At 35.7% G+C, this 23,859-nt stretch overlaps 1 protein-coding gene across 2 annotated transcripts in view; it reads left to right on the top strand.

Moving 5' to 3' along the window:
- The window catches only part of PRDM5 (PR/SET domain 5), a 193,630-nt gene that overhangs the window by 115,639 nt on the left and 54,132 nt on the right, over positions 1 to 23,859 (top strand). For both annotated transcript variants that reach the window (XM_040626276.1, XM_040626278.1), the window contains exons 11-13: positions 6,374 to 6,467; positions 10,436 to 10,596; positions 13,723 to 13,816. In XM_040626276.1, the coding sequence (XP_040482210.1) occupies positions 6,374 to 6,467; positions 10,436 to 10,596; positions 13,723 to 13,816 (349 nt within the window). The remainder of the gene's footprint in view (positions 1 to 6,373; positions 6,468 to 10,435; positions 10,597 to 13,722; positions 13,817 to 23,859) is intronic.

Raw genomic sequence — 23,859 nt, 5'->3', positions numbered from 1 at the left:
ACAAGTGTTGGTGAGGATCTGGAGAAAAGGGACCCCTTGGGCATTGTTGGTGGGAATGTAAATTGGTGCAACCACTATGGAAAACAGTATAGAAGCTTCTGTTTACTACTATTTACCCAAAGAATACAAAAACACTAATTTGAAAAGATGTATGTGCCCTTATTATTTACAATAGCCAAGATATGGAGGCAATCCAAGTGTCCATCGACAGATGAATGGATAAAGAAGATGTCGGATACACAATGGAATATTACTCAGCCATAAGAAAGAATGAGATCTTGCCATTTGTGACAACATGGCTAGACCTAGAGGGTATTATGTGAAGTGAAATAAGTCAGACAGAGGATGACAAATACCATATGATGTCACTTATATGTGGAATCTGAAAAACAAAACAAAGAACAATTTGTATTATACCAGCAAATGCCATAAACCTGTATCAGTGAAAACTAAAAACGCACAAATGAGAACCATATGTTATGATTAAAATATGCTGAAATGCAGTATTTTCAGTAGAAAATAAGCTTTGAACCTAATATCCCATCTTGGATGTTTTATATTTAAAATTAGAAACTGACGCTAAACTGTGATCTTTTGAATTTAGTTTACATCTGTATTAGGTTGAAAAATAGATTAGTTTTTATGAGGGTTTCATTGAGAATATGTCCTCTGGTAATGTTGACACTTAGATAATTGGATGGTGGCTTAGAAACATATACACACATACACACACATATGCAAAACATGCACACATTTTACTATCTGTTTGTCTATCTATCTGTCTATCTATCTTGTCTGGCCAAATATTTGAATCCTGTTATTCTCTTATTATCTGTTAGTCTTTATCCTTTTATTACTATTATTATTCGATTATCTGTTAATTTCTGGGGATTTCTATTTTAAGGAAACTTTCTTATTCAACTGGTATTAATATTTAGAAAGCATAATTTTATATAGGATTAGAAGCCTATAAAATCCAACAGTCCATTGTTGTTTGTCTGTTTGTACTTTAGGTATCTGCACTTGTTTATTTTTGAATGGCACATAAAGTTCAATTTAGCTATCTTGCATAGCAAACGAGTCATCCACTAGCAGAGCTGGTATAATTGCTATGACTTGTTCCATATGAGTTATAAAAATTAGAATGCCTACTTTTATTCAGAAAATTCTTCTTTACAATTGCTGTGATGTGTCTGAAAGCCATATTTTCATGAGTGAAGCTACAGGTGTCTGTTACCGCAACAGTTTGTAAAGGGACATGGTTGCTGTTTCCATATGTTCAAAGAGCTTCCTTGTGGAAGAGAGAGGAAACTTGTTCTGTATGACTCTAGGCTAGCTGTAATAAATGGTGGCCATTGTAGAGGCAGAACTTTTAAATTAATGGTCAAATCAGCTAGCCTGAAGGGTCATATGTTTGAAGCAGTATTTGTTAGATGCATCCCTGGTTAGAAATATGAGATACCATGGTTTAGCGGTGTCATAGAGGGGAGAACTCCCTGAGTGGTAGTCTAAACTGCTGCCCTCTGAGGAAGACCTCTGCAAGTCTATGATTATTCCTTCTTTTAGCAAATTCCCTTTGCCCTGATCAGGGTATAAATTTGAGGCTTTAGTAGTCGGCTCCGTGGAGTTATGGCTTTGTACTAATGGAATTGTGGCTTTTCGTGTAGTGGAAAGGTTGGGCTTGGCCGTGAAAGGCTATGCTTCTGTAAAAGCACAACCTCAATTTTATAATCTTAACTTATCTGTGTGAAATGAGCTACCTTTTCCTGTGCCGAGCTGCTTTCTTTGATATCTCTGGTTTCCATTCATTTTTGTGAGGACGAGGCCCTTTAAGGAAGCCAGTTATAAAGCTGACAGTAAAAATTTAATCCACAGACCTTGTAAACAGCCAGATGACACACATTTTATGCAGCTTTAGGTTTATTATGTGACCCAGTGGGATAGTAGTATGCTTATGATAGGCAGACTTGAGACTTCAATAACAAAACTCTTTTTTTTTTTTTAAGAAAAAAGAATAGTTCTGACACATGTATCTCAGGAATATTTTCTCCAAATTTATTTTATCTCTTGTTATTTCCCCTGAATTTTAAGATCGTTTTCTTGCTTTGCATCTGGCCCAAAGAAGAAATATCATTCCCAGTAATACTGTTACTAGAGAGCAATATATATTGGTGATAGTCAGGGTTATAATTTTTAATTGTGAATGGGTCTGATGAAAATTTTACTGTGTTCTCATGAAATTAATATTTGGTTTGTGTAGCAGTCTAATTTGGTGATTATTGTATAAAAATTATGTTGAAAACCTGAACCATTCTTGAGACATTTTATTAGGTGTTATAAAAAGTGGAACACATTTTCTAATGTGTTTTCTACATCTGCAACAACAATCAGACTTGGTTCACAAAAAAATATATGATATGATACATAATAAGATATATGTACAGTTCATGAACAAGTTAATCTGTTATGTCATCGGTGACTTGGCGTTTAAGTGGGGGAATGTTCTGTAGCTGAAGGATAATGTAATTAATAAGTCAGTGAAAACTATGGCACCCTTTAGAGATGCAAAACTGAAGAATAAGCACCCTTTAAAAAGCTGAATTTTATCTGGTACTTGTAAAGAATATTATGCCGAGACTTTGACAAGTCATGCCATCACAAGTCCATTGGTGGTATTGGAATCTTTGACAAAAATATTTCTTCACCTGGCTATGCACTAACAGCTTCCTACATAAAATAGCTCTTGACTTCAGGCCACATCTAGTTATTGTGGCTTTGGTTTGGTTACATAGGTGTGAGGCTTCATGCTGTCCCAGGTTATTTCATTATCAAACCACTAAGTCATAGCCATACGTTGTATTGTTCTAGATTTGGAAAAAGAGAAAGAATTGGTTAGGGTGGAATATCATATTTTTGGAAGACTAAAGCAACCCTTTGTTCCAATAGGGATGCTATAAAAACAAGTTTCTTTCTTTTTGTAGAAATATTATCTACTCTTCATAGAAAACTAAATATCAAAGAAAGGTGTAAAGAAGAAAGCAAATCGTGCTTTTGACACTCAAAATATGTTATAGTGGGTTTTCCTTGTCAAAATAAATATACAGTAACCACTCAAATTTAGTTAACCAGGTTTATATCTGTCAGTGGGCATTTAGGTGGTTTTTTTAAAAAGTTTTTGTTCATGTAAATAATTGCCCGATCTATGTATGTCAAGGGAGTTGGTTAGTCAAAGAGTACGTGTATTTGTCATTTTGGTCAATAGAGTCACACTGCCACTCAGAAAATGGACATTCCTGGTTGCAAGATACGACATTGCTCGACCTTATGCTTTTGTCAACAATGAGTAATACCCATCTCCTCACCTTTGCCAATCTGATATACTGCAGAGAGTAGTTTTTTTTTTTTTTTTAAGATTTTATTTATTTATTTAACAGCGATAGAGACAGCCAGCGAGAGAGGGAACACAAGCAGGGGGAGTGGGAGGGGAAGAAGCAGGCTTCCAGCGGAGGAGCCTGATGTGGGGCTCGATCCCGTAATTCCGGGATCACGCCCTGAGCCGAAGGCAGACGCTTAACCGCTGTGCCACCCAGGCACCCCAAGAGTAGTTTTTTTTTAACTTTCATTCTTTCATTGTATTCATGGTTTTAAATACTAACACTATAAAATCTGGCATCCCCAAATGTTCTACGCTGTAGTGCAGACTTGAAGTGTTCCACTGTCTACTTGACATCTTTTAATAGTCATTTGAACCCACCCAAAACTGAACCGCTTATCTTTCACCAGACTTGTTTCTTGCGTGTTCTTTCTTGTTCTTTCTTGCTGATCCATCCTACTGTCACTCTGGTCACAATCTTAGATCTTCTTTTCTGTGTCTCATGCTTCAAAATCAAGCATCTCCACAAAACCTGTTACCTTTCATCATATATCCGGAAGTCTACTACCTCTCTTTACATGGGTGGCTACCACTCTGATATAGGCCTTAATTATCTCTTGTTTGGTTTATTGCTAGTGCTTCTCTGGGTTCTCTGCATTTCCTTGTCCCACTCTGTCCTCTTCTCAGCACAGCCACCTTAGCCTCCTATGAAATGTCAAGCGAATCATGCCGCTCAGCTGCTCAAAATTCATTGGAGGTTTTCTATCTTTTTCAGTAAAAGACAAAATTCCTACAGTGGCCACTCAGTCCCTCCATGATTTGCTTCTCCTTCCCCTTCTTTTCCCATTTTTTCTGGCCTCATCTCCCCACTTCTGTGCTGCTTCCGCTTACTCCAGCCACACTGGCCTCCATAGTGTCTCCTGCCCAGATGTCTCAGAGGGAGACATGGCCCCTGCTCCCTCACTTCTGTCAGGTCTTCTCTCAAGCCACCTTCTCAGCTAGCATTTCTGTTTAAAATTGCTACCCCATTCTTTGAAACTTTCGCTACCCCTTTTCCCTTCTTTATTTTTTTCCATAGCATGTACTTCATATTTTATCGTTTGTTCATTGTCTTTCTCTCCTTGCCAGTGTAAGAGCTCCATGATAGCAGGGAGTTAGTCTTCTGTTTTTACTGCTGTATCACCAGTGTGTAAAACAGGCCTGACACATAAGGTCATGAAGTGCATAGCATGGACTGGGCACAAGATAAGTAATGAATGATATTGCAAAAGTGCTGCTTGGAATAGTCTTTTTGCCCTTTTTCTTTGGAGTTTTCATCTTTTCCTATTAATGTGTCATAATTCTTTATATTAGCAGCTTAAAATTTTTATTTCATGTTGCAAATATTTTGTCACCATTTTTGCCTTGCAGTTTTAAATTTAATGCCTTCTCTCATCTGTATATCTGAGTTTCTGCCATGCTTAGAAAGCCTTTTTCTCCTCGAAAAGTATTTAATAATTCACTCATATTTTCTTCTAGTATAGTTAGGATTTATTCTTCACATTTGAAAAAAAAAAGCTGAATCGAAATGAGATTTATTGAAAGGGGTGAATGAATAACAGATCCAGTTTAATTTTTTCCTAAATGTCTATATAGTTGCCTCAAAACTGTTTACTAAACAGTCCACTGTTCTACCAATTTGAAATGCCATATTTTCCTATGCTAAGTGTCCATATATTTTATGTAATGAAAGAAACTTACTCTGTTCTATTTTATTCCCAGCTATCATGTTCATTTATGAGGCTAAATAATACATTTGAATATGTGTAGTTTATTCCGAGTTTTAAATATTTGTTCCCCTCATCCTTTCTCTATATTTTTTACAACTGAAAACAGGTGTGATAATCCCTTTTTTACCAACATTATATTAATAGGTAATACTTATATCTTGAGTGTTATGTTGTACATTAAACTAAGAAAATGTTTGAATCTTTATGCTATGAATAAAGTGCTTTATTTAGTCCCTTTATACCACATGTATCATAAAAACTAATGAATTATATGATTTGTTTTATTATCATAGGAGAATATAGTTCAATTTTTGGTATTTTAGCATTTATGAGCATTGTTATCTTGCCATCCATGGTAGAATAGGATTTTATACACTGACTTGTGCCAAACGTGTTAATACTGATGTGTAAGAAAAAACAGGTGAAATGAATAAGCATACTGTTTTGTTGTTTGTTTTGTTTTCATTTCTGGTTTTCTGTTGTTTATTGTTTCTCAGTGTATTTTTGTTTGTTACGTGTTTAAAGGTGCTTGCTGCATCTATGCTGTTTGATCTCTGGCAGTTACTGAAACTTTGAGCCTTAGTTTTTTCATCTGTAAAATGGGGACAGTAATAGTATATTGTCCATCAAATTACTGTTAGAATTAAGTGAAAAAATTCATGTAAAGTGTTGAGTGTAGCAGTGACACAAAATAAATATTAAATGAATGTTACCTGATTTAAGTATGAGTAAATGTTGTAGTTTAATTTAGGGGGAAATGGTATCTAGAACTAAAAATTATTGGAACTTAGGGAAGTGGAGGGGAGAAGGTAGAAACTGTCTCCTTTTTACCAGTTTCCTTTGATTTTGTTGAAAATGTTATACTAGCATAGCGAAAGCCTGTCCAGTAAGAAAGGTTTAGTCTTCAGAGAAATTACAAATCATTTTACTCTGCAGAGTAAATCCTGAGAAGTCTGTGTATATTCAGATTAGCATTTTGAGATTATAGGAACAATTTCCTTTATTATTTATCAAATTTATAATTAATGTGAGAACTTAAAAATACAGTTGTTTTTCTCCTATGAATATAGCGTATTTGTGTTTACAGTTTTATGGTGAAAGTACGTCATCAGAAGAAACAAGATATTGTCTACCTTCCCTTTCCACTCCCACATCATAAGTACAAGCTCCAATTATTGTCATGACTAGATGATTCTAGATCCTCCTGACTCACAGTTTCTTTCATCTGCAGACCCATTCTGAAGAGAGACCATTCCAATGTGAGGAATGTAAAGCTTTGTTCCGAACCCCATTTTCTTTGCAGAGACACCTGCTGATACATAACAGTAAGTCACAATATAAGCAGTTGAGGACAAACTGAATTATCTCAAACTTCGTTCTTATAACTTCTGAGACTGTAGGCATCACAGAAGTGGACCTACATGTAGTTACATGATCTGCTTTTGAACTTTAAAAAAGGCTGCTAATTCTGCCTTTCACCTTTTCTTCCTTTATCCTTGCTTTATTTTCCCACATTAAGATAGATCGTTTGATGAGACATTTTATTTTATATTATTTCTTTCCACTCTTTAAGGTTTGTATATAAAATCTTGTCTTATGTTCAGTCAGGTATCTTTGAAATTTGTTCTGAAATAGACATTTTTGCTCCCTTTTAAATATAATGATTAAGGAAACACGTCTGACCCTTTAAAACATGCAGATGTCTGGCATGATTTTATTAGATCACAGACTTTAAAAGTTGGAAAGGATCAGAGTACACATCTAATTTAACCTGTTAATCTGAAGGGAAGAGAGAAAATGGAGACTTGGAGAAACACGGTGACACACAGGGTTCTAGCTCTGGAGATAGCATCCAGGTTCCGGTCGTCAGGTGCTTTCTCTTCTTACTATACACCGCCTCTGACTTCTTACTTCTTTTGGCAGGAGCACTTCTTTTTCTTTTGGAGAAGTTGTACACATACATACCATGCAAAGAGCTATTTTTAGAATACAGCACCTTATACTCACATCCCTGAAAGGACACTTTACATCGCTTTATTTCAGAGAAAATGCTATTGCTAAGCTGAGTGTTAAAGTTGGTTCTGTGTTCAAATATTGGAGTAAGCAGACATTTGTTACATTACTGTATCTAAAAGTAAAGAAAAATGCCGTAACGTTGGTAGTATTTGTATTGACTTCTTTTGAGTTGTGTAATCAGCGGAGCATCTTCTGAAACAAAGTTCCTACTGCTGATTAATTTTTTAATATTTCTGAGGAAAGCGAAACAATCAGTTATGACAGCTGTACAGATAAGATAGTGTCTTGGAAGAAATATTCTCTGGTCAAGTAGAAAGGTCTAAAATTCAAAATACCAAAGATATTAAAGTTCTTAAAAATACCGAGTGGTAATGATCATGATGAAATGCCTCTTTTTCTATAGAAGAGATGGTGTTAGGGTCTCGTGCCATTCTACGTTTGACCTTACCGCTCTGGAGAATTGGTCAATACCACCTTCTATGTCTTTATTAAGGACAGCCATGCATTTAAGAACTAAAATTTGTCATGTAACAGCAGAAATTTCCATCCCATTTTGCTCTCATTTGATTAAGAAAAACAATCATTATGAGATGAATGGATTTAAGAGTAGGGATTGGGACAAGTGAACTTCATTCATACTATAAAGGCTTCTGTGGCCAATTTGGCCTGACGCTCAGGAAATTTTTCTTTGGATAGATGAAATTTAATTTCAGTAATGACAAGGAATTTTTATTATAAGGAATCTAGTACTTTTAATTTCTGCTGATTGGTTCTCATACACTTGTGACAGAGGATTGAAGCAGCAGTGTAGACTGTCCTTATGTATTCTGTATCTAATATAATGTTGATCAGCACATTAATCACAGACTTTATGAAGCTGCACCAAGACATCTGGCTGGGAAGTCAGCTTTGTAATTGACTGAGTAAGTGGGTTATTGAAGGTTAAGTTAAATATCAGATAAGGCTAGTGAGCTAAAAGGATGGGAAAAACCAGAAGTGGACAGAGTAAGACAGAATACTAGATGTTATCTTACACATTATGAAAATTAAAACCTGTTTAACTTCAAAACATGCAGGCTGTTTTAGAAACTTATATCAGCATTCTGGCTCAAAATATGAAGAATAACTTGTCATAATTATTTTGGAAATTATTGCTGTTTTCTAACCCACCGAAAACCAAAAGTCAGGTTACTAGCTAGCTTCTTGGTTTTAAGATAGGAAAAATCCTATCTTTAATCCTATGTTTATTTCTTTAAGGCAAAGAAATCTGATAACATCAGATAAAATCTCATCAGAGTTAAAAAATTCTGATAAGCTTAAAACAAAGAAATCTGGAATTAAAATTTGAAAGAAGAAAGGTAAGGACTCCCTTGGTATAGCTTGATGAGCTCTTTGTATAGAAATCAATATTTGGATTCATGTGATAGTTTAATGGAAATGCTTTAATAGGAGAAATCTTGGAGGAGTACTTTTTGGTTTTGTTTTTGTTTTACTTTACTTAATTGTAAAGATTTACTCATTTATTTTGAGAGAGGGGGCAGAGAGGGACAGAAGGAGAAGAAGAGGAAGGGAATCTTAAGCCAACAACCTGCTGAGTGCAGAGCCCTAAGACACAGGGCTGGATCCCAGGACCCTGAGATCATGACCTGAGCTGAAACCAAGAGTCCGACACTTAACCGACTGAGCCACCCGGGTGCCCCTTGTTTTTGTTTTTTAATTTCTCTTTGTTCCTGAGTTGCTTTGGTATTATTTCTAATTTTATGTCATTGATATTTTCTTTTACTCTCACTGGTTATACCTTTTATACAAATAAAGTATTTAAATAAATCTAAAAAGTTACAGAAAGACAAATTAGGTTATAGTGATAGCACCCAGCAACAAAAATGCACAAAGGCAACATATAAACACAGCTCTGAGAACCTACACAATTCTTGCATGGTTTGGATGTGACTTTGTTCCAAGAGTCAGATTTCAACAGGGCTCTCAGAGATTTTAAGTTAAAAAGCCATAATTCTGTTTGAAAAGGGTCATTTATCTTTTTCTTTTTTTCTTTTTTCCTTCTTTTTGTCCTTCCTTCCTTAAATTTGATATGAAGAAATAATAGAATCTTCACATTTCTAAACTGATGCTAGTTATAATGGGGGGAAGCTAAAAGAGTTTGGTTGAAATTGAGGTAATCTCTTATTTCAGTATAGAAAGTTATCTGTATATTTTGTCTCATATGGATATAATATGTGAATCTATACTAATACAATTGTTCTTTACAAAGGGAAATATATTCAAATACTAGTCTGTCGGATTTATATAATAGTGTACTACTTGCATTTTATAACTTCCTGAGAGATAAAACTGTCTTCTGATTGTGCACATGCATCGCTTAAAATGTATTTAAATAGGCCAGGAAAAGGTAGACTTGTTTGTTGAGAAGACCTACAAGGATAGCATTGTATGAAAGTTTAAAAAATACCGTCCCATATACCCCCTAAACATAGTTTGTGGAGTTGCTTTCCCTGCGGGCCTGGGCTATAGAATGAGAACAAGGTGAAAACCCTCACAGGTACCCAGGGGCTCTCGGTAGAAAAGGATAGTTGTCCCAATGCAGCTGCCTCTCCGAGAGGCAGCCCCCCAACCTGTCTGAGAGCCTGGGAGTTGAGCCCCTTCCCCAGCTAATCATATTAATTAGCAGACCGAGGACCATGTTAAGGAGCCTCTAGTCCAAGTTCCTGATACAGTGCTGAGGAAGGAAGGGGTGTTGTAGCCCTCTCCCTTCCTAGAAGGGGGCTGGCTCTGACCCATTTCTGTGTGCCCCAGGGGCTTCCATCCCCTACTGGTGCCCTTTCCCTTAAAGGCCATAAGGGGTGTGGTGGGAGTGAGGGGAGTTGAGGAGGGGCCCCAAAAGCCACTTACTCTGCTTGACAGAAGCCTTTTGTCACCACAAGAATCTAGTTACTTCAGACCTGAGCCCCTGCCCTAGAAAGACCTACTTTTAAAGAAAGTTCATGGTTCCTTTAGAAAATTAGCTAACTGAGTCTCCACCTTTACCAGTTAAAGAGGCTGAGAACATAAGGTTAAAGCACTTCCCACTGGTCACACAACAAATGAGCAATGGTAGAATCCAAAGATGTGAAAATTTACCTACTCTAGTTATAGTAAGTTGTTAGTGATAAAGCTAACTCTTTGGAAAAAAGAACATTACATCTGGTACCCAGGAGGGGGAGTTAACATCACCCTGCTTTGCATCTGATCCTTTCTCTTATTTGACCTTTTCATTTCTCAGGTGAGAGGACTTTCAAGTGCCATCACTGTGACGCTACCTTTAAAAGGAAGGATACCTTGAATGTTCACGTCCAGGTGGTCCATGAAAGACACAAGAAATACAGATGTGAGCTATGTAATAAGGCATTTGTTACACCGTCAGTGCTTAGAAGTCATAAGAAAGTAAGTAGAAGCCTTCTGTGAGTTTGAATGGATTACACACATCAGCAATATGGGCATGAATACTAATTATCATGGGATAATCCATTTTATATTAATCAATCAATACATTTCCTCAAAATGACAAGAGATGCATGGTTAATATGAGCTCTTTAGAAAATGTCTGTTCCCTCTACTTTTTCAGAAGAGATAAATAATTCGGATGAAGGTGAACCTAGATTTAGGTATGGATTCTGCACAGCGCTGAGCTATGGCGATAGATGGGTCATACAAAGTATTCGATGAATGGGAGCTTGTCAATTTTTGTACACTTTTGAGTTAATGTAGGTTTTTTATAATTAATTAATTTGTTTATTTTTAGGTTTTTATTTAAAAAATGATTAGTGCCTTAATTTTATTTTTCAAATAAATTTTAATTCAGATATTTATTGACAAATTATTAGATTGAGCTCTTTTCTAGGATTGGAATGGTCCTTCTTCATCTTGCCTCTTTAGGACCTAGGGAAGTTCCTGGCACAGAAGAGGGACTTGATAAGTATTTACTTAACTCAAATAAAATGAGGTTCTTTCTTAGGGTGATTTGGAGATTATCTTTTTTGTGTTATGCTAATTACTTTAAGCAAATCAAGAAGTTATTTTTATTTGTTTTGTAAGTACATTTTAAGTGTATTTTCAAAAACAGCAAAATTCACAGTGTAACAAACACCGTTACAGGTTTTAATGTTGACTTTAGAAATGACAATGAAGTGCAGTAGATTAGGCTACTTCGTGTATACTGCTGAGTGAATGTGAGGAAGTCACTCCCACTTCAGTGTGACTTTTATTTTGGTACCTATCCTTAGTATGCTGTGTCAGAGGACTGTATTGAGGAACTTTCTTTTCCTGTTTCTCTAATGTCCAGTAATCATGATAACTGTCTTCTTTTTTCAAATTTCTGGATAAGATAGTCTTTCAACTTTTTTTGCTTGAATTACTTTTTTGCATGAATTTAGTAAATTTGTGTCGTGTTTTAATCAACATGGGAAAAAATAGTGAGTTTTCAAGGGAGATGATAGTCGTTTGTCCACAATCACAGATTGTCACAGAGTACATTGGGCAGAGCATTGTTCAGTTTTGTCTCATACGTTTATCCAGGTTTGTCATAGCGATCTGTTTCCGTGCTTTCTTATTTATATTTAAGACCTTTTAGTATTATACCTTAAGTGCCTTTTAAAACCACTTAACCAAATTCCATATCTAATAATAAGATATATTTTAAAATTAAACCAAAGAGGCATTTTAATTCTTTTCACTAATGTTGACTTAATGTTGTTTAGTACCACTGACAAGTAACTTAGGTCATGTGAGCAATGAATTACTTATGGAGCAGCAAAAGAAATTCTGTGGATTTTATAAAGATATTATAAATAAATTGGTAGTTGCCTCTTTGGAATAATCCAGTGTTGTAATAATAGATATACATGATTTCTAAAGAACCGTACACTAATCAAGAATGAACTGTTGTATTTTGCCCCTTCTGTCAGGGAATGAGAAGAATATAGGTCTGCTCTATGTTAAAATGTTATAGAATTTCCTTTAAAATGAGCCATAATGGGGACCATGGGAGTAAAGGCTCTTACTGTAAAGAATGTATAACTGTTTTGTATAAGAACTTAGAGTGAAAATGGAAAGTTAAGTGCTTGCCAAATGCAGAATCAAGGAGATGTCTGTTGTAGCCAGTGTCATTGGCTAACGTGGCAGTTGGTTAGACTGTATTTCTCAGACTTGAATATAATGTAAATCATTTTCAATGGAAAAATATTTAAAAGGACACTGATGTTTACTACGGTATTCAGTTTATAACTGTTTTAAAAACTACAAATACAATAGTGTCTATCCAAATGCAGATTATAATTCAAATGTGAAAACTTTCAAATTAAATACCAATAAGGCTATGAAACTAATTATATTAAAGTTAGCAATTAATATGGAGAATGTTCTGCTACATTGATGGTTTTCTGAGATGAGATAACTGCCCTACCCCTTTCACTCTATCCCGGCCAGTGCTTCACTTCTGGGAACACATCATTTAAAAACAAAAACAGAATCTTTCCTTTTCTTTTTACATTAGCCCATGGCAATCCCAGTAATTTGCACAAACCTAATGCAAACACAGGCCCTGGAAACTCTGTGTTGTGGTGGTAACCCAGGATCCACTGTATGCTTTCATTGATGTGTAGGTCATCATTGAAATAAAAAATTTTAAAAAGTGTCACTGAGAGTGTGTAGATAACTAAAGTAATTTCCTTCTTCTCCCTTCTTTTCCCCTTCTCCTAAGTTTGTAAAACAATGGGACTTGAAAAGTAGCTCTGACCCCTCACTTATTGCAATGACCTATTTTGATGCTGGTAAAGTAATGGTCTGATGAGATTGTGAGACAAGTTTAAGAAGCTCCATCTGCCTCCTCTTTTCGGGAGAGCTCAGGCTTTTCTTTGAACTCTCTAACATTCCATCAAAATTCACTTTTGATGATACATATTCACCTTTCCTTGTGCAGTTGTTTTCTGCTGAGATTAAAGGTATGTGGAGGGCGAGGATGTTCTTTCACATTGATCGCTCAATTAACACCTGCTGATTTTAAAGATCAAATCAGATTTATATTTCTTTTTGCTTTGCCGTAAAATCAATCCAGTCAGGCAAGCATAATGCGAATAACAGATTACTTTATTGAGATTAATTCTGTCCTCAAGAGTTAAATACACACAAAGAATGTGAAAAATGCTTCTAAGGAAGTGTTTCTTGGCAGCAGTCAAGGGCAGCTGTAACCCCGTTTTGATTATGTGGTTTTGCCAGCATACACTGGTTTTGTATAACTTAATCATTTTTACTTGGGGGCTCCATAAAGGCTTAAAAAGTAAACTGCAGAATTATTTTCAAATTAGCACTAATGCGTGATTCTAAGGTTTAGGGTTTTTTTTTGAACCAGTGGGAATACTCATGATAAATTGTTTAAAATCTCATTGTGATATTAAATCATTTTAATGAAACGTAATCCTGGAAAAAAAGGATTTACCATTGTCAGAGGCACTTAATCATTTTTACCGAATTCTTTATATTTACCCTCAACCCTTTTTATTTCTTTCCATTTAGACACATACAGGAGAAAAGGAGAAAATCTGCCCATATTGTGGCCAGAAATTTGCCAGCAGTGGTACGCTGAGAGTTCATATCCGTAGCCACACAGGTATGTAGATTGTAACTTGTGATAAAAAAAACTTAAAGAAATCAAATTCTGTTAAGACAGGGAATATTACAATATTACAAAATATCTCCTGGATTAAGAATTAATCTTGGCTGTTTTCTCTTCCTTAAAATTTTATAGAATCCAGTTCCTTACTTTGGAAAAATTTTAAATAAGTTTACTTTCCCAGACTAAGTTAAATATCTAAAATGGAAATAATTTGGCTAATATTTGGCTGTGATATAATTGTGATTTATTATATATTCTGTTCTAATGGAGGGATAGGGAGTAGCAGTTTCACTTTTTATAGAAGGCTAAGGGCCTCCTCTTAAAATCCCTTCCTATAACTGACATCAAATGTGGCTTTTTTAAATTTAGAAAGTCCTTGGAATATTGCCTGGATGATGTAGGATTTTATTGGATACAAGGGTGATGAAACCATAATGTCTGGTATGCCACGGATTGCTTCCTAAAGGGGTCATCCCCTGATTTCTTATGACTTTTTGTGCAGTTGCTCCCATGACAGAGGACTGTGCCCTTGTGAAGTCTGAATAAACAACTAAATATTCTTTTTTAAAATTTTAACTGAAGTATAGTGGACATATAATGTTTGTTTCAGGTGTACAACATAGTGATGTGATAATTATGTACATTATAAAACCTCACCGTGATAAGTCTAGGATAAGTCTAGTTACCATGTGTCACTGTACAAAGTTATTACAGTATTATTGATTATATTCCCTATGCTGCACTTTTCATGCCCATGACTTACTTTATGACTGAAGTTTGTTCCCCTTATCTTCTTCACCTATTCACCCCCCCCCCCGTCTTTCCCTCTGGCAATCACTAGTTTGTTCTATGAGTCTGTTTCTCTTTTTGTTGTTGCTGGTGGTATCTGTTTGTTTGTTCATTTATTTTTTAGATTCCACATATAAGTGAAATCGTATGGTATTTGTCTTTCTCTGACTTATTTCACTTAGCATAATACCCTCTAGGTCCATCCACACTCTTGTGAATGGCAAGATATCATTCTTTTTTATGGGTAAGTCATATTCCATCATGTATATATACCACAATTTTTTTATCCATTTGTCTATCAATAGCTGCTTACACTGTGTTGCCTCCATACCTTGGCTCTTGTCAATAATGCTGCAGTAAATACAGAGGTGCATACATCTTTTTGAATTAGTGTTTTCATTTTCTTTGGATAAATACCCAGAAGTGCAATTACAGGATCGTATGGTACTTCCATTTTAGTGTTTGGAGGAACCTCCAAACTGTTTTCCAAAGCAGCTGCACCAACAGTATATGAGGGTTCCCCTTTCTCCACAATCTCACCACCACTTGTTATTTCTAGTCTTTTTGATACTAGCCATTCTGATTGATGTGAGATGTTATCTCATTGTGGTTTTGATATGTGTTTTCCTGACGATGAGGGATGTTGCATATCTTTTCATGTGTCTGTTGGCCATCTCTATGTCTTCTTTGAAAAATGCTTCTTTAGGTCTTCCGCACATTTTTTCATTGGATTATTTGTTGTGTGGGTCTTGAGTTGTATGAGTTCTTTACATATTTTGGATATTAATCCCTTACTGGATATATCATTTGCAAATATCTTTAAACAATTAAATATCCTTGAAAGAATCTTGTCTGGATTTTATCTATCATGTAGAGAAATACTTGAAAAGACTTGAAAAAATACTCTGAATATCGATAGCCAGATTATTTCCCCTGAACCTTAATGGTTTTCAGTAGCTGGACTGTATGTGGTAAAATGCAACTGGATTACATCGCTGAAGCTTCCTATTCAAGACCAGAGTATTTGACTTTACGTTTTAGCCCCAGCACCTCAGGCAGTAGACGTCTAGCACAGTAGCTGTTTTGTGGATGAGGAAATGTTAGCTTAAATAGGCCAAAGAATCAGTAGTACAATCATTATATTTAGGCAGAGGAAAGGACAGCAGTGGAGCATAATTTCTTATTCTGGAAATGTTTTGGCTAAAGCTTTAAGACATAATGTCAAAGTAGTATTTGTAATCTTAGAGTGGCCTCTTAAATACTTTTAAATGATGCCTATAACCAAGAACATAGCAAACATTATACATGATGGATGTAGAATAATGGGTGCCCTAAAGAGAGAAAGCAGGTCTTCTTGCTTAGAAGTATCCAGGGAAAGTGAAGTTCTGGGGACCAAAGCAGAAGTAGAGAAAAACAAAAAGAAAAGAGAAAAACAAAAGAAAAAAGTGGTAGAGAGCCATGTTGAAGGCGGATGGACTTAAAATTGTGCCAGAGGCTTAGCACCGTGTCCTGATGGTACAGAAGAAACAAGTGATTGATATAATTTCTTATAGTATTGTTTTCTCCGTTTCTTAGGTTTTTCCTTCTTACAGGATATCATCCTGAGAATTTTATGTTCAATATCTTTCCCTTTCCTTTCTTTTAAGTTCAGCAAGATCTTAAGTCATTGAATTTGCTGAAACTTTAGTAATCTATAAACATACTCTTGATTGACTATTGATAAGAAGCTAATTTACTATCATGTTGTCTGGCATAAGCAATCATGGTGTTTTTTTTTTTAATGTCTTACCCTTGGAAAAATGCACTTTTGATGGAAAAAAAAATGCATTTAGGTGGCTGTGTTCCTGGTTAACCTGACCTTTTTGTTTAATAAGTGTTGAAAGGAGAACTTGGTTGGAAAAATTATTTTTAGTGGTGTTTTAAATTCTGAACTATGTATTTCTCACTAACTTCTTTCTAAAATTAAACTGTAATGATCTCCAAGATAACCTTTCAAAAATTTAATTTACCTTGTCACATCAAACGTTGTCCTTGGCTTTTTAAATTATTACTATCTTCCTTATTAGGCATAAACCCAAAGTATGCTTGATTCCTAAGTCCAAAAAGAGCTCATAGGCAATAAAATTTGTTTAAAAAAGAATATTCTCCTGTTCTTTAAAGAGCTGTTGATAATGGGGGAAAAAAATGGAAATAGAGCCTGCATATCCATTTTGTGAAGATAGGTTAAATAAATTATGGTATATCTATAAATTGGAATATTCTGTAAGCAATAAGAACAAATTGTATATTAGTACATTATATATTCGTTAACATGAAAAGAAATATAAGTTACAAAAACAAAATGATGTATTTTTGTAAGATAATATATTTATATATAAAGGCCTTAGAGGTTAAATATAAATACTAAATTATTAACTGTGGTTATTTCTTTGTATTTATAAATATGGACAATTTGAATTTTCTTGATGAATTTTTGTGTTTTCATATAATAAGTTTCTTGTCTAATAAGATATTTAAAATATATTAACATTATGATTATGCAGGTAACTGCTATTATTAGATTTATGCTAAATTACTTAGGTGTGACATGTTTCTGCATCTGATTCTTAAATGGAACAGCAAAAAGCGGTGCAAAAAATATATTTAAAAGAGGGAGAAATGAGAATGAGAAAGCAAATATGGTGACATTAAACTCAAGTGAGGGTATTTGTGCTTATTGTACTATTTTTCCAATTTTTCTGCCTGTTCGAAAATTTTCATAATTAAAAGTGGGAGCATTCTCTTCCAGTGAGAACAACTGAGTGGATGCAGATGCCAGTAAAGGGCCGCTAAGAACTGTTTGCTGAACATCCAGCTTCACAGCCTACATCTTGTTCGCATGTCCCTCAAAGCCTAGTTCTTTCAACAGGACAACTTCTATTCTTTCAATATAAACAAACTTTTTATTGTTTTGTTTTGTCGCTTACAGTCATGCCACTCAGAGAAAACTCAGATTCTTCTGAAGAAGCAGAATTTCATTACCGTATGCTTAGTCATCTTCTTAAAGAAGGAATTCCATGAAATTTGCTATTGGTATAGAGTTTTTAGAATTTTTTTTTTAATACATTGTAAAGTATATCTTTTTTTTACAAAAGAAGTTTTAAAGAGTTGGTAAGGCTTACCCAGTCATGCTGTTATCCTACTATATAAATCTCACAGTGGTTTCCCCTTGTTTTCTAAAAAATGACTGTCCCTTACCTACCATGAGACTCATCAACTACCAAGTCCTCTCCCAGTTGACATTCCAGGCTCAATTATTAGGCTTCTTTCACTTTCCCACAGTCTCCAAGTAAATGTAACTTTCTCCATGATATTTCTGTCATGTGACCATCCCTTACTCCCACCACATTAGGTGGATATTCTCCATCTTGTACTTCTCTCAACACAGCATGCTTCCAAGTGCTCATACTTCTTCAGTCATTGTAGATTCTCTGTTCCCTTAGAGCTGTGCCCATATCTGATAACTTACTTGTTTACTATTCAGAGAACTGCCTGGCATGGAGAAAGAACCTAGCGAATGCTTCTTGAATAAATAAAAGAATTTACAAGTACATTACCGCATCTGTGGGATAGTGGAAAGAATGCTGGCTTCATAGAGAGAAGTCCTGGATTTGAATCTAAATTTAATTGACCATAAAATCATTTTTTCATAAATTAACTATACAAACATGGAATTTACTTTGAGAAATGTTAGAATCAAAGAATAAAATTACTGAACTCCCTAATCTATTAGCCAGTCCCACCTCAATATAAAGTTGGGCTCTTTGCTCTCCTTTCAGTTCTTTACCTCATTGCTTTATCATGCTATTGGTTGGAAATAATTGTATAACAAATAATAGTTAATGGCATGGCTTAAAATTTAGCTCACCAATGTATATAAAATTACAGTGCTTAAATGAAGGAATAAAGAACAATATTTGGCCAACCAGCACTAAAAACTTACCATGACTCTTTTTAACTTGGCATCGCCTAGTTTTGAAAATTCTTATTAGAAAAAAGGTAGAGGAAATTGGTCCTGACAAATGCCCTATCCATTTTGTTTGACAAGGTCCACTCTACAGGAAATGGAATAATTACAAACAACTGTGTAGTATATTATAGTCTCTTGCTCTTCGTAGCCTCTCACCTAGTGGAGATTTGGGGATCCCATTGTTTATTATATGTAAATATCTCTTTACAATTATGATATTATACTTACTTTGCATATCTGCTCCATGACTAGATTCTGAGCTGAAGGGCAGGGCAGATCACGCTCAGGTTTTTAATCAAGTTTAATGAAGGAGAGAAGCTCTTTCAAATATTATCTGAGTTAATCCTTCCACAGTTAGTGTCATAGATTTCTAAGACCATTATCATTTTCTAGGTAAGGAAGCTGTGATTCAGAGAAGCAAATGACCTATCCAGTCAAGGTAGTAAGGTCCAAATCTTTTGACTTCAAGTTCTATCTTATTTTTGTGTTCTCTCTTCTTTTTGCTACACAACTGCTACACAGTTGTTATAATTATAAGAATTACATACATTCTGTAAGTTCTCCAATATAAAAGATGAGGAATGAAATTCTGAAAGTCACATATTATTTTAGTAGTATGAAAATTTTATCTTTTAGAGTGAAATGAAAGGGGTGTGTGTGTGTGTGTGTATTATTCACATGTTCATTTTGTCCTGAGTCACCTTTAGAGTGGGCAATAACATGCAGAGAAAATGATGATTAAATTTAATTTTCCAGATTTTTTTGTCTTTATTTTTTAGAGAAGTTTTAGGTTCACAGTGAAATGAGGGGAAGATCCAGGGATTTTCCCACCTACCCCCTCCCTCCACATGTATACCCTTGTCTGTTATCAACATCCCCAAAGTGGTATGTGTTACAACTGATGAACCCACATTGACACATTACAGTCACCCAAAGTCTATAGCTTACATTATGGTTCGCTTTTGATGTTGTACATTCTGTGAGACAAATGTGTAACGTGTGTTCATCAGTGTGATATCATACAGAGTACTTTCACTGCCCTAAAAATCCTCTGCTTTGCCTATTTATCCCCTAACTCTCAATGCGTGGCCACCACTGATCTTTTTACTGTCTCCATAGCTTTGTTTTCCAGAAAACATTTGACCTTTATATAGTTTGACATTTTTCAGAATGTCATATAGTTGGATGGATTACTTTTTTTATTTCTAGGAAATGATTCTTGATAGTTGGGCCTTTTAAGTGAGATGGATGTACATTTGAATACACTGCAATATGATAAGATTTTTATAGAGGTAATAGTCTTTTCATGGTTTTCCCATTATGTTGAAGGAGTCAATTTCATTTTGTTTTTATAGTATTCAAACTGTCCATCAATATTTTGGGAAGACAATTCTCTTTTTTTATAACATCAAATGGCATTAAGTTTTATGAAGAGAAAACAGGACTCCTGTCTGTGTTTCTTCCTTCCAGTTTGCCAACTAGTATCGTTCATCATTTCCTATTTAGTATAGTGATGGTATTGCTTCGTGGAATATTACAGGCAGTTTCCTTCATATTAATTTTCTTAGAACAGGTCTTATTTTATTGGCTCATGACTAACAGTCGTGCTATAAGACAATGATAACTTAGCTAGTGGATTACTACCTCTTAGTTCTGGGAGGATTCTTAGTATTTATGCCTCTATTGTAATTTTTTGTTAATAGTGCTTAAAAAAAACATTTAAAAAACTTCTCCAATTCACATTTTGATTGGTTTTATTTTTTGCTACCTTAAGTAGCCAACCAGTTGTATCCTTGCTTCATCTTCTTTCCCCTCCTCCCTCCCATTCCCATTACTGCCAGTCTGTACTACTAAGGTGAAGTTAGACAAAACTGTGGTTTTTTTCCATTAATTTTGAAAATGTTACTTTTTACCCACCCTGTATCCACCTTCTGAAGTCCATTCGTTCTCCATAATTAGGTGATTAGCTTTTGCTTTTATAGATTATTAAAATACAGTACTCTTCACTTTTAGAATAGAAAGGAATTTCATAAATTTTCTAGTTCAAGCCTCTTAATTGAACCCATGCCCCTCAAAACACAGCGATTTGCTAAGGTTACACTTCTTGTATATTGTTCCTCCAGAGTTAAACAAAGGCTTAAGCTTTGTTCAGTGTACACTTTGCTGGTATTTTTAGTTCTTATTCTAATTTTTACTATTACTCTTGAGCTTACTATAGAATTACATACATTCCTTCCATAATGTTTGATGATAGTATCTTGTTGATGTGTCATCCAATTAAGGTTAATAATCTTGACTTGGAAGCTTGAGGGTCTGTAGTTTGTTACCTAATTCCACTTATGGAGAAACTTACCACAAAGTCAGCTATCTTCACTTCTTGTTATTTAATACCTAGTTCATATCCGAAGTATGGATCCTAGATCATATGACAGGCTTTCAAACTCCATTTTATTCATTTCCTCCCTGCTTGAGCTTTAATAGTAAGTTGCTTAACCTCTTCAAAGCTTAGTTTCCTCATCTAAAGAACAGGGGTAAGAAAAGACCCAGCGGGGACACCTGGGTGGCTCAGTCAGTTAAGCGTCTGCCTTCTGCTCAGGTCATGATCCAAGGGTCCTAGGATCGAGCCCCAAATTGGGCTCCTTGCTCAGTGGAGAGTCTCCTTTTTCCTCTCCCTCTGCCTGCTGCTCCCCCCTGCTTGTACACGCTCACTGTCAAATAAATAAATAAAAATATTAAAAAAAAAAAAAAAGAGAGAACAGTCCCAACATCATGGCACTGCTTTGAGGAACCAATGAAAAGTCCATGTCAAGAACCTTGCCCAGCACCTGGCGCAGTGTGCGCATGCGGCTTGTGAGCTGCTGCGGCCTCGGCTGACTGCTGTTTGCTTTGTCTTCGCTATTCGGCCTGTGCTTCATCGCGGTTACGCAAGCTTCCTTGATATACGGTCTGACCTTCTGTTTCCAGTGTCATCATCATCATCTTTTTATAACCTTTGGCAGCAGCATATAGATCATCTCTAGAACATAGAGGAGGGTTTGCTGTCAAGACAGGGCTGGTTTGGGGTGAGTGAGGGTGCATGTACTGCGTGTCACTGGCACCGTTAGTGAAGGTGAAATGTTTAGGTCTGTGCCTGGCAGGCAGCTCTGTAATTGATCATCTGGTTTCCTATGCTACAGTGACAGGGATGGCACTCTGGGTCAGCCGAAATAGTAGGGCACATTCTCCTGTTGGTTTATAGCTTCTTAGGGTCAGTGAGAGCTGGGGTTAATTCCGCAAGGGAATCCATGGACTGTGACATGAATTCCATCAGTTGTTCATAAATTATGAAAGAAATTCTAGGAACTGCTTTTGGGGTTTTAAAGCTCTGGGCCAGAAGGTTAATTACTTGCCTACAGTTCCAACCAACTTTTCGTGTTAATAGATACCGGCTGTGTTGGCCCTTCTGTTCTAGGCTTGCTTGCACACTGTTGTTTGAATGTAGTAATAAATCATTGTCTTAGGAAACAGTTAATTTTTTTTAGTAAATACCTGAGATCAGCTTAGAAATAAAGGATCAGTATAATTTGATTATACGTGGACTTTAGCCATTCTTTTTCTAATTCTTTTTCTAAAGAAATTTATTCATTCTTTTTAGAATATTTGTTCAAAATTACAAAAACAGTAGCTATGGATAATTACAAACAACAATAAGACATATGACAATTATTAATAAATAAAAATAGACAATTAGCAAAGTAATTATTAACACAAATGAAAATTTAAGGCATGTTTTTCACTTTTTTATGAGAATTAGATAACTTGCCTGTGTTGAGAGGAAGCTTATTTTTCTGTATTTATTTCCTAAGTGGTTAGTCAACACTATTAGGTCATTTTGAATGTTCTCTTACCTGCAGATAAACTAAGAGTTCACAAAACAGTTGAGTGTAGATCTGCACAGAAATAAATGATAATCTCAGCATCACACTGTCAGAGCCTTCGATTTTCCCTAAGAAGTCATTTGTAAAGTCTTGAACTGCGTGATTTTTGTTCTCCGTGGTGTTTTGACACTTCAGATCATTTTTGAACACTGACCACATCCCTGGAACGTAGTGTTTCTGTCCTATTTTCTTCCCTTTCTGTACTTCGCTCCTCCAGGTTGACTTGGAGTTAGTGACAAGCATATATATAACAACTTAAAAGAGAGAGAGGTAGAAACATCCATTTTGATTTTCATTGGTAGTATTAATTATCTATTTTTTTACACTTTTTCAAAAATATCAAGGGCCCTAGTTTCTAATGCAAAAGCTATAATGCTTCTGTCAGCATTCGCCAGCGGGCAGATCGAGGCACAGAGGGAAGAGTGAGGGAGTGACATTCACCTTGGAATGTAGTACCATGAACCAAATGAAGTAGTAATACAGTCACAAAGACTCTAACAAGAGGGGTCACTTAAAAGATATCATTGCTTAGTAACTCTCTTTTTAGCACTTCTTTTTTTTTTTTTTTGGATATACTGAGATCCTGAAAAACGGAAGTGGCCCAGGCAACAGTTTCCATCAGCTGTATCTCAACAGCTTTATCTATTAGTCCATTTCTACATAATATCATGAATAGCTACCTCTGTTACATTTGGAACACCAACATTGTCCTGTACTGCAGGAAAACGACAAGAGATTGGGTTTCCTCTGATACTTGCTTCCTCCTGCCATTGCTACCACACTCCCCTGAGAACAGCTTCTCTGTGTGGTGTTTTCCCGCGACTCTGAAGTGTGCCTCACGGCTGGGAAAGGATTTATCTCTTTTCTAGTTTGGGGATAAGGAGAATCATTTTTGGCGTTTCTTGCTGCTCAAAGTTATACAGTCTTGATTCTTCCGTGCTGGCACTGTTAGCAGGAAGCCCCTCCATGGGCAGCTCCTGAGGTTTAACCATCATCACCGCTGGACCTCTGTTCACAAACTGCTCATAAGTACGAGGCTGAGTAAAACTTATGGTAGAAATTCCTAAACATGGGAAACTGCTGGGTGAAAGAATTCGTCTTCCCACTGAAGTCTGACTCCCTACCTGCAAAACCAAACCAGTAATTACCTTCCCTTTCTCTACTTACCTACCCGAAAGTGTCCCTTAACACAGTAGTGGGGAGAACTCATGTAGGAGTTTTTCTTTCTTGGTCAGAACCTTGAAAACGTTACCAATGTCTGGATCATTCAGGCGTTTCTCCTGTTTGTGAAGCAGTCCCCTTTGCTTCTGTTGGTGCACACA

The sequence above is a fragment of the Ursus maritimus genome, unplaced genomic scaffold (assembly GCF_017311325.1).
Source record: "Ursus maritimus isolate PB19 unplaced genomic scaffold, ASM1731132v1 scaffold_11, whole genome shotgun sequence".
Classification (NCBI taxonomy): Eukaryota; Metazoa; Chordata; class Mammalia; order Carnivora; family Ursidae; genus Ursus; species Ursus maritimus.
The sequence above is the reverse complement of the archived record's forward strand: the minus strand, read 5'-3'. Positions and strand labels throughout refer to the sequence as shown.